Below are 12176 nucleotides of genomic sequence, written 5' to 3'. Positions count from 1 at the left end.
TGTAGGGCTAAGGTAGGATTTGGAGAAAGGGGTTGGCCTGTAATTGCATATATAATGGAGAATACTCTATTCCAAAAGTTTTTAACGTAAGAGCATTCCCACCGAACATGAATAAATGAATCAAGCTTTCCACAGCCCTTCCAACATAAAGGGCAAAGGGGTGTGTGTGTTAATTTTTGCCAGCCTGACTGGCGTTTAGGACAGAGATTTAGCATCAGTAATAATGTTAAAATGATAGCGGCAAGTCAGCAGGCTGGATCTGTTCTGACTAGGACAAAATAAAATAAACAAATGAGAAATGACTAAATTTGTTCTCCTTCCCACCAGGGCATACTGGCAAACCTAGACAGAATCCTCAATCAGGCTATATTGCATGACAGATAGCTTTGAAATAGAAATGATCAAGTAGTCAAACTTAACATTGAAATCTTTATGCATATCCAAAGTTCTATGCCTGCTCAAGGGGTGTTTTGCCCCCTATTAGAATTGAATAATAAGAGGAAGACTGTGTTAGGAAAGTCTTATTAACAGAGAGGATTACAATTTTGTGATTATAATAATCATAGTGATAAAAATATGCAATTAATCAAGATAATGTAGGGACTTGCAATCGTAGGGAAAAATACTAGCTTTATTAGACAAGAAGAAGCAAGAATACAATCTGACATTTTCATTATGCAGTTGTGATTTTTTATTGTGTTTTGGAGAGAATGTTTATATCCATGCAGGTTTACTTCATCAAAAGTAGATGTAGCGATAATAGCATTTATATGGTGTTGAAATTCTAGACATATACTATTGCAGTAACCTTTACAGTCTTCTCTGTAAAAGAGCCTTGCTTTGAAAATGGCTGGGGCAGAGCAGAGGGAGAGAGAGGCTTATCTAAGACCATCTACTAAGTTTGTGGCTGAGGTGAGAGTTGAATTGGGGATTTCCATGACCACATTAGAAATTTTAGCATGATGCCAGATAGAAATCATTTTTTATTACTGTGATGTAACATGATGTGCCCTTATATCCCCTCGTCTGTTAAAAACTGAAGAAAATGTCACCTCCCACCAAAATAGGAGGTGACTTTAAATACTAGGGAGACTTTAAATATTACTTTTTTCATGAATGCAAAGGAAACCAAGATTCCAGTGGTTAACTGCTTTGCTTAGTAAAGCTTTGTATTCTCAATTTGCAGGGTTTTGTTATTGGGTGAAAAGTTTAAAATTGGCTAATTACTATGCATCCTCACACACTTTGTAGCATCAATGTGTGTGTTTTAACTTGCTCAATTCAAAGAGTAGAGTGCTGGGAAAACTTAATGACTTGAGTATAAGCCTAGGGTGGGAAATGCAGCAGCTACGGGTAAATTTCAAAAATAAAAATAGATACCAATAAAATTACATTAACTGAGGCATCAGTAGAGCCGCGGTTGAGAGAGGAGCAGTGCAGTGCCTCTCCCAACTGCGGCTCCTGTGTCTGCCCTTGCGAGAGGTGGGTGGCGGAGGCGGGACCAGCAGCGAGAAAGGGCTCCTTTCGGGCCGCTCATCCCTCCACTGCCACCGCCCCCCTCACTCGGGTATAAGCCGAGGGGGACTTTTTCAGCATAAAAAATGTACTGAAAATGTCAGCTTATACTCAAGTATATGGTACTTCTTTTTGCTCTCAGGTAGCTATTAGTGTCTTGCTTCTCCCTACTGTTTTTCTGCCTTTCAACCCTCCCATCATGCAAAGCCCACTTGTCTGCATTCAGACTCTTTCCCTGATGCATTTAGGCTTCCACTGCAATTCAACTGGTTCCTAGCACCCACTTAAACTTCATACGGGGCAAACTCTTCACTTCTGACTCTCTAAGTCAGGGGTAGGCAAACTAAGGCCCGGGGACCAGATGCGGCCCAATTGCCTTCTTAATCCAGCCTGCGGATGGTCTAGGAATCAGCGGGTTTCTACATGAGTAGAATGTGTCCTTTTATTTAAAATACATCTCTGGGTTATTTGTGGGGCATAGGAATTCATTCATTTTCTTTTTCTTTTCAAAATATAGTCCAGCCCACCATATGGTCTAAGGGACAGTGGACCGGCCCACGGCTGAAAAAGGTTGCTAACCCCTGCTCTAAGTTTAACTGTTTAAGCTTATTGTATAGGTCATATGGGTTTGGGTTGTGCTATCCAATATCTCTGTACAGGTGCTTCCAGCTGCCAAGCCATTTTACTCCCTGTCCACCATTCTGTGTAAATAACTAATATTGCCATTTATTGGTTCTTGCTAATTTTTCCAAGTAAGCAGTACAGTGGTACCTCGGGTTAAGTACTTAATTCGTTCCAGAGGTCCGTTCTTAACCTGAAACTGTTCTTAACCTGAAGCACCACTTTGCCTAATGGGGCCTCCTGCTGCCGCCGCGCCGCTGTAGCATGATTTCTGTTCTCATCCTGAAGCAAAGTTCTTAACTTGAAGCACTATTTCTGGGTTAGCGGAGTCTGTAACCTGAAGCGTATGTAACCTGAGGTACCACTGTACAGTATTGACAAGTCGAAATTGGTACTAATGTAGTGGAATAACTTCTGTAGTATGGAATCATCTCCAGATTAAAGATCCCAGAGGTTACCTCCCATGAACAAACATGTAAGATATGGGTCCCTTAACATCATTAGGATCACAAACAGCAGATTATTTTTAGTCTGCCAAATATATTTTCAAAGCTCCCAGAGCCAACCTCTCCACATATCTCCTTCCCTGGAAAGGTCCTCTTACATATCAGCTACTACATCTGGAATAGATGATAAATCATTACAGCAAGTGGTTTCCTAATTGCCATCATAGGTGCATACCCTAAGAGATCACTGCCAAGACACAGCCTTCACTGCTGTAATTTTTTTAAGGAGAGAGACTGTGGCTCCAACTGAAGTCCTGTGTGATTTCTTTCTGGGAGTGCTAATAATCCAGAAATGTTGGTGGCAGTGATGGAAACTGTTGTTGATGGGAACACTCAGTTCCACTGTGCTCTTGTGCCCCACCAGTGCCTTGTAGAATTGAGAACAATTGTGTCTTAACTGGGCAATGGCAAGCAGAAGTTCCCTGTTAACAAAGCAGTTGTGATGCATTTTTTCATGGTAATTGATCCATAATCTAATACATAATTTAGTGGCTTCTGAATAATATTTGTAAAAGTACTTGGATTATGAAGAACAATATGCTGTACGACTGATTGCTGTGATTTGCATATATTAGCTTAATTCCTGGAAAGAATGACAATGGACTTGAAGTATTTTATTAAGAAAGAAGTGGGCTGAGAAAGATGATTGTAGTAAGCTTCTCTTAAGCCATTTTCCACGTGGAAAAACAACAAAACTTACTTATAGTGCCTTTCATACCCTGGTTACTAAGTATACTGTTACCTGTTAAGGAGCAAAAACGCTAAGGGCTTGTCCACTCTTCTGCTTGTTCTGTGCATAGAAAGCACAGGTCTGAACGGTTTCCTGCTTCTCCCTTGCTTTCTAGTAATGGGTCTGAGCGGTTTTGCCTTTGCCCCACGGCTTTCCTTTGGAAAACACATTCTTTAGTGCTGAATTGGAACAAAAGGCAATCCACAGAAAACCCAATTGCCCTTTTGTTCCAGTTCAGAATTAAACTGCTGGTTTTCCCGGGGCATACAAAGTGTGGATGAGTCCTAATTTTGTGCAAATTGGTTTAGAGTCAGTGCTCCTAGTGTTATGACAATAAATGTTGCACATTCAAATTATATTTCTTGGCGGTAAGCCTATGAAGACATTAATCTCTCAAATGCCAACTTTCTGTACAAAACTTTCTGATCAAAACAGCCCCTTCCTATGAAATTTTGACCATCCTAGAACCTTTAAAGCAAAAAGCAAGCATTTCACAATCTAATATTTACAACCAAAAACGAAGCACATTATGTCTGAAAATTACACTCCTTTTCCCTGGCAATTGTTTCTCTGGGGGACCACCATGGATAATCACCACTGTAATCTGATTGCCGATTCCAGTTTTAGGGTATGAGGCAGTAGCATGACTTGAAAAAGATAATAGAAGAAATGCATGTGCAATAACATAATTAAAAATCTTTGCATTTGGAGAGGGGTGTGTGTGTGTGTGTATACACACTCAAATACAGTGGTACCTCAGGTTAAGTACTTAATTCGTTCCGGAAGTCCGTTCTTAACCTGAAGCTGTTCTTAACCTGAAGCACCACTTTAGCTAATAGGGCGTCCTGCTGCTGCCGGAGCACGATTTCTGTTCTCATCCCGAAGCAACGTTCTTAACCCGAGGTACTATTTTTGGGTTAGTGGAGTCTGTAACCTGAAGCCTATGTAACCCGAGGTACCACTGTACAAACATAATGGACTCAAATTCCCAGTCAGCATGGCCAATGGCCAGGGGTGATTGGACTTTTAATTCAACAACATCAGGAGAGTCATGGGTTTCCCCATTCCTGCTCTGAAACGATAACTTTGCCACCACCCACTCAGTATTGTAATTGTAGCTGTTATTCTCTTTTCTTCTGCTGTCAAGAGAATCATGGCCTGATTATACTGGTTTCACTGGCCCTTCCAACTTTTATATGTCGTTTCTGGAAACAGAACTTAGGCACTGATGTCCTCCAAGGCTAACAGAAGACAGGATAACTGACAAAGGCAACGAAACCCTGTGCTCTGCACCCCTGCAATTGTTGTTCATTTTGGTTACGAGTTAAGCATGCTGTGCTGGGTCATGAAGGTGTGAATTGTTTCTTAGCCGCATTAAAGTTGCTCTAAGCTAGAGCTTGAAATATTCTAGACTTTCCTCAAAGCAAATTGTCATCTTTAAAAATTACATATGGAACCACGGTGACATGAGCCTGTAGCTTTCCAGACAGTGTTGGACTGTTTATCATCTGTAACCATTGGTCATGCTTACTGAGGCTGATGGGAGTTAAGAACATAGGAAGAGCCTTCTGGATCAGCCCAACTAGTCTGGCCTCCTGTTCTCTCAGTGGCCCATCAGGATCCAAGCCCCAGAGCACTGTGGTTCCACAGTCATAAGCAGAGCATAGCCATCATGGCTATTTGTCATTGATAGGCCACAATCCAGCAGTGAACTTCAAAGACGGCATTGTTTTTGCTTGTTTTGTTGTCACGGAGTAATTAACAATTCCTATATTACTGTGGCAGTCTGGAAGCCATTTTCTTCTGACGTCTTCTCATACCACTCCTGTGATATGGGAACTTTGTGGACAGTGTCAATAAAAATAATAAATACAATAAAAGGCGGGTTGGGCTAGATGACCCTTGAGTCCCTTCCAGCTGTAAGATTCTATGAGGTCACTCCTTCCACTCTGCTCTGATAATATTCAGGTGCAGGAACCACTTTGGTGGGGTTGTTGAAGCAGTTAAGGTCTGCTTCAAACATTGCCAGAGCAACATGGGAGGAGGTGATGAATAAGCAGCTTCCCCAGTACTCCTTTAATGGATAAGTTGGCCTTAAAACGGTCACTTTTCCAGAATTGCAGTGGACCTTCCCTTTCTTTCTTCTGAGGGCTTTTGTGTATGATTAAGCACCTCACATAGAATACATTATTTGGATTATCTTCCCATTTGGATTGTTCTTCGGATTGCCCTCCAGGAGACTTCAGTAAAGAAAAATTCATAGTAAGAAATTTCCAGTTTTGGCTTGTCTGCTGTGTCAGGTCTGGTATGTTGATTCCCTTGATTAGATTTCTTATACTTTAACAGAAAAACAAATGGGTCCCTTGTCCCTCATTGAAATTTTACTTTGGCTTTTTCCTCTGCCTTGAGCAGAATCTTTATATCTGTAACTTTGAGCCTAATGTGCTGAGACAACATATCTCTTCACACCTAATAGCAATATTACTGTGTTGTCAGGAGGACGACAGAAGTATCCAAAAAAACATGGGATAATTTTCTCTATCTGACTTCTACATTCATTCTTTCAAACATAAATCTATTAGGGTATATTATATTTCTTTTACTCTAATTTAATTAGTGTATTCTATGCAAAGCAGGTTATTAATTGGAACCAATTGGTTAATAACTTGTAGTATGAGACTATGGGCTGTATGTGACCATAATTTGTTATGTTAGATTCCAATCTGAGCAAAATTATATAGAATCTGAGCTGAGCTTTCTATAACTAAAAGACAATTTGAAATATTGTATTTGTGATTTTTGAAAGTTCCCCAATTAATATTGATTTGGCATAGAAGCATTTGTTTGCCTGTTTCGAATAGACTACAGAATGAAAGCTCCACCTACTTTCCTACCTCTGTAATGGAGCTAAACATGGAATTGAAGCTTGGACACATAGGCTAGTGATAAATGTACACTCATTTCTATGTTATGGTAAACACATTCACATGTCATGAGCAAAAACAAGCCACAGTGAGCCATGGATTTGAACACAGCCTCCCTTCTCCTCCCACAGGGCTGGGAGAAGAATTTCAGAAGCATTGGCTTTCAATTTTGGTTAACCACTGTGTGGCATGTTAGCTAGACCCAGAGGAGTGGTTAACATAAACTTATATTTGTTTCAGCAAGTGAGCTTCAGCAAACATGCTTTGAAGTTGGCTTGTTTGAAACTAGCCATAGTTAATGTTAACTGCAGTTATTTGGGCTTTATGACACAACAAACTGGTTAACCAAATCTGAAAGCAAAGCTTCCAAGATGGAGGAGAGTGCATGAGCCTAAGCTTTGCTGCTCATTCTTGCCATGCACCTCATGCACTAGCCATTAACAGCAATTTTACTTATTGCTGTTCCCTCAAAAGCCAACTTTAGTGTTTCTGTCACTGCCCCTGCAAACTCTCGAATCTTCTTTTGCCTTAGTGGCAATGCTTTACACACCAGTTTATACACTACCCTGTATTTTCTGTTATCGTCTTGCTTCTGTTGACAGAAGGGTAGTGGCAAAACATCAGGGAATATAAGAAGTGCCTTTGCTGAGAGGTATCCTAGCAACATGTTAGGAATCTGCTGTGTCCCCGTGCACAAAACATCAGCATGCTGAGGAGGGCACAGAAGGCAGTCTGATGTGCTTTGCATCTGTTCTTCAGGATCTGGATTTTAAGTGTGTGGCCAGAGTCTTAAAAGCCAAGGATATATAAGAAAAAGAATATGGGTTTTAAAAACCTTTATTTGCTTAGGTCTGCCCCTCTTTCTTCCTGGCTGATCAAATTGAAGCATTTTTTGCCTCTGAATTATACTGAATTAAGATTGTCTTGGGTAGCTAGGGAAGGGAGGCTTTTGCCTTCTGTTTTATCTTGTAAAAACTGAACATTATTGCAAATCCTGAATTTCTTTTTTTGGAAAGAAATTGACAAAGTCATTTGAAAGAGCAATATTAAGACCTTCTCTCCCCAAGAGCAGTTGTGCTGAGGCTATTGTTGGACTCACCAGAAGTTAATTTAATATTTGTTGACACACTATCAGTGTTCAGATGTAGCATCAAACCATGGCTTAATGCTACATACGTGATCTGCAGTAAGCCCAAGTGAAATGCTGGACTCATGCACTACCTTCTTCTGCATGGCCAGGAGCAGGATTTTGTCAGAGATGAATCCTCAATTTTGTCAGAGTAAAAATTCTGGCTTACAACAAGCTGTTTAAGCCCAGCTTCATACATCATTAGGAGATTTGGAGTGAGCTGTTATAAAAATGCAGATGGCATCCAGCTCTATCTTTTGTTCCATCTGAATCAGAGAGGTGGTTGAGGTGTTGGACCAGTGCTTGGAGGTAGTGATGGCTTGGATGTAGGTCAATAAACTGAAGCTGAATCCTGAAAAGAGAGGTGTTGTGTTATGTATTCCAGATGCTCATGTCCAGGAGGTAGGAAAGTAGCCTGCCATGGATAGGGTTGGACTCCCTTGGAAGGAGCAAGTTTGCAATTTGGGAGTGCTCCTCAATTCACCACTGACTAGAGGCTCAAGTGACCTCAGTGGCTGTTGTCGTTTAGTCATGTCTGACTCTTCGGGACCCCCTGGACCAGAGCGCGCCAGGCACTCCTATCCTCCACTGCCTCCCGCAGTGCCTCCCTCATTGGCCAGGAGTGCCTTTTTCTGCTCCACCTGGTTTGCCAGCTGCAGCCCCTTTTGGAGATGACTTGCCTACTGCACTCCATGCTGTAGTTAATTTCAAGGTTAGATTACTGCAATGTGCTCCACGTGGGGCTGCCGGTGAAGATGATTTGAAAACTTCAATTGGTCCAGTATGCAGCAGCCAGATTGCTGGCTAGGGCTCCGTTTATATCTCATATATATAGCCTCTGCTTTAAAACTGCTGCACTGGTTGCAAGTTTGTGTCCAGGCCCAATTCAAGGTGCTCACATTAGTAGTTAAAGCCCTAAGTGACTTAGGCCCCAAATATCTCCCTACGAACCCTCTTAGGTGCTGAGATCAGCACCTTCTTGGTAGTTCCTTCACCCTCAGAAGCTCATGGGAGGGAGGGCATTCACTGGTGGCTCCTAAGCTGTGAACCTTCCCACAGAGGTGTGTCTGGCACCTTCATTGTACTGCTTGCAGAAAATATGGAAGACATACTTCTTTACCCTGGCTTTTGATACCTGCAGTGGTTTTTTTTAAGGACCTAATTTTTGTGTTTTTAAGTTGTTTGTAATATTGAATTTTAATGTTGTAACCTGCCCTGGAACATAGGGTGAAGGGTGGGTTGTTGTTGTTGCTGTTAATTTCTTCATTAAGAGCCCTTTACTTTTCCTCCCATAATTCTGTCCACCAGGGCAAGGGGCGCCACATTATTCAGTTTTACTTTAGACATTGCTTGAATTTCAGAGACAGACTTTAACAAGTTAATGTTGCTCATTTGCTGAACTTCAGTAGGGAATGTCCGGATCTTCTGTTACCCTCTCTGTGTTGGCACAGCAATTTGTCTCATTTTCCTCCCAGCCCCTACTCCCAAGTGTTGCTCTTAACATCGCTAACATTAGTTTTTGTTCCCCTGAAGGTGCCCACAAAGAAGCTGAGGAAATATGAGAGGGAGTATCAGATGATGCGAGAGAATCAGCTGCAGCAGGAAGACCCTCTGGACAGATACAAGGTAATGGGATGCAAAGTATTCAAGCAACTTCCATTGACCCACTTAGGCAAAACGGGATCACCTTCACAAGCTGAAAGTAGGTTTTCTAGTATTGTTTTCAACAGTAGTGTGTTATATGTTTATTTTTAAAGGCACACTTCCGGCACTTTTTGTTGTTTGAAAATATGCATTTATATTTTGTTTAAAATAATTAAAAGGCACCATAAAGCCTGCCACATTATATTTTTTTTATTCTTTCAGTTTATATGTTTGTAGGTAACACTTCTGCTGTTGAACTTTTCTGGGAAACTGCATGGGATCCTGAGAGAGAGATTCTCTACCACTGACACGCAAAGGAGGAAATATATTATGCTTTAGACAAAGCTCTGTGTGGTTCACTACCACAGACACATTTTGGAAGGTGCATGCTTCCAAGATTGACCTTTCACTCTCTGTGGTGCAAATCTTCCTCATAATTTGTTGATGTTTGTAGTTGTGTTTATCACACATAATGAGAGGCACAGAATAGTTGAAATACTGTATTTTATTGGGCCAAGTTTTTCTTACGTCATGGTTGTTCTAAGCAAGGATAAAATGAAAGTCCTTAGTAAGGTGAAGCCTTGTCGCACCCATTTTTATTCTACCTTTGTTCTGAGCTCCCAGGCCTCAAAAAGTCCTGATGTAGCATAGCGGCTAAGTGAGCAGGAAGTTTCTGTTTCAAATCCCGTCTCAGCCACAAATTCATTCCGCAAGCCACAATACCCTCAGACCCAGTTTGGCATCTATAATGTGGTAATAGTCCTACTGGCCTACCTTACAGGGCTGTTGTAAGGATTATTGAAATAATGTATGTGAAGCTCTTGGAATACTTGAAGTGCACTATGCGAGTGCTAAGTATCAAGTCTGAAAGCTTGCATTATGTAACTGGTCTAATAAAATAAAACATCCCCTGGCTGAATTTTATTAATATGGTGTCCTAATACCTATTTGTGGTCCTTGTGAGAAATGCAATATAAATAAATCTATATTACCCCTTTCTTCTAAGAATTGATAAACCAACTCCCCACAAATAGGATGTTTTTATTCTTTTATTACATTGATCTGAAGCATAGCTTGGATTCTAGGTCAGAAGAATTTTTTTCATGGTGTTCTGGTTAGTATGGTCATGGTAGTGTGACATATATTGATTATTTTCTGTTTGTTTAATTAAAGTATTGATCGGGAATGTTAGTTCATTAAGCTTCTTCCGCCGTAATGCAGGAGTCTCTGCCATTTTGTGGTGAGCAGATTTGTCGTACTGCAGTCCATTTCTAAAATAGGCTTTGTTGCTCAGAAATTTGTCAATACCACACTGACTGCCTATTAAGAGAAATATGTGCATACCTGTACATACTGTAAATTTCCATACTTGGTAATCCATGCCTGGGCAAAACCTACAGAGAGCAACCTTTGTGCAAATATATCTGAAAAGAAGAAGCACTTAGGGAATGATTCCCGCCTCCCTTTTGTTTTCTACCACAAGACGTTAAGGGGAGGTAAAATATGTGTTAGTTATGTTGAGAAAAATGCAGGAGGATTCCTGCATGAAGATGTTTCCTTGCTAGTTTGGGCTGAGTGTTTACTCTAAATGTGAAATATGTCATGCCCTTCTACAGAAACATCCATTAGCAAAAGAGTTGGCAGTTAAGGTGAAACCCAAATCCTTGCACACACATCCTCATTGGTCAGGTAAAATCTTTCCTCCAGAGGGCGCCTGTATTACGGCTATATTACTAGTTATCCTTGTTTACTGTGATAAGGTGCACACACAGGCAGATGCCTTAAAGGGCTGGGAGAGGCATGGTTTCAATAGGGCAATGGTGGGTACTTTCTTTGTTGCATAAACTTCGTTTGTGTGAACTTTCACCTTATGCAAACATTTTCAGATACATTTGGGGTTGCAGTGTCCCCAGAAGCAGGATTTGAGTTTTGCTGGATCACAAGGAAAGTTCTAACTGGATTTTTTTTTCTTTTTAAGTTACGTTTTTAAAATAATGTAAACCTCTGTAGTATTATTGGTCCCTAATACTGTTTGTGTTGATATTACAGAAGGTGACTAATTTGCTTTTTCTGCAATAAGTAAAAAAATAATGCTTTAGTCTAAATAATTGTTTTTGTCCCCCTCTGTGCTCCTTTCTCACCAGAAGTGGGTGGAACAGGTTCAGCATTATGCACCTGTGTGCATGATGAGTAGCTTATCCATTTGAGCAGCATTTTGCAGGGTTTCTTTGCCCCCTAGTATTTTGTGTGTATTATTTTTCAGTTGCCCCTGGCATTTCAGCAGGGGTTTTGACCGCAAAAAGTATTAATAAATAAATAAAAAATCAATGTTTTTATTCTTAAGTTAAGGAGTTGTGCCTCACAGGGTGATTTACATCTCATGGTTGAGGACTAACCTGGAGCTTATAGTTGTAGAAGAGGAAGGCAAGTTTTTTGACTCATTTCCAGTGCTGTTAGGGTGCACTTGACAACAAAGGGTTAAGACTGTAAATTTTGTATCTCTTTTTCAAAGGTGATGTTAATTTCAGGAATGAGATAGACTTTCCTTCCACAAATACAAATGATGATACATTTATTGCCTGGCTTAGACAATAAATAATAGACACATGCTCATCATATTCTTGATTCAAATTTTCTTCTGATGTGATCAGGAGACAATATTCAGGAACAAGAGAGGCTTCTTCGAAATACGTTGGCTTAGATTCATAGAACTGTAAAGTTGGAAGGGATCCCAAGGGTCATTTAGTTTTCAACCCATGCAATGCAAAAATCTTAGCTAAAGCATCCATGACAGATGGGCACTCAACCTCTGCTTAAAAAACTCCAATGAAGGAGAGTCCACAAAGTCCCGAGGGAGACAGTTCCTCTCTCGACCAGCTCTTATGGTCAGAAAGTTCTTCCTGATGTTTAGTTGGAATCTCCTTTCTTAAAGCCATTGGTTTGAGTCCTACCCTCCAGAGCAAGAGAAAAGAAGCTCGTTCCCTCTTCCATGTGACAGCCCTTGAGATATTTGAAGATGGTTATCATATCTCCTCTCAGTCTCCTCTTTTCCAGGCTAAACATACCCAGCTCTTTCAAGCACTGCTCATAAGGCTTAGTTTCGAGAC

At 40.7% G+C, this 12176-nt stretch overlaps 1 protein-coding gene across 6 annotated transcripts in view; it reads left to right on the top strand.

The window, feature by feature from the left end:
- RABGAP1L (RAB GTPase activating protein 1 like) overlaps positions 1-12176 on the top strand; it is a 157660-nt gene that overhangs the window by 117568 nt on the left and 27916 nt on the right. For 3 of the 6 annotated variants that reach the window (XM_081915055.1, XM_081915058.1, XM_081915059.1), the window contains one exon: positions 8959-9051. In XM_081915055.1, coding sequence (XP_081771181.1) covers positions 8959-9051 — 93 coding nt within the window. Of the gene's footprint in view, positions 1-8958; positions 9128-9291; positions 9998-12176 lie in introns of those variants that run through there. The other 3 variants (XM_081915057.1, XM_081915061.1, XM_081915056.1) reach the window with 2 other exon arrangements.

Source organism: Podarcis melisellensis, assembly GCF_964234715.1.
Source record: "Podarcis melisellensis genome assembly, chromosome: 6".
Taxonomy (NCBI): Eukaryota; Metazoa; Chordata; class Lepidosauria; order Squamata; family Lacertidae; genus Podarcis; species Podarcis melisellensis.
This window is presented reverse-complemented; position numbering and strand designations above follow the sequence as displayed.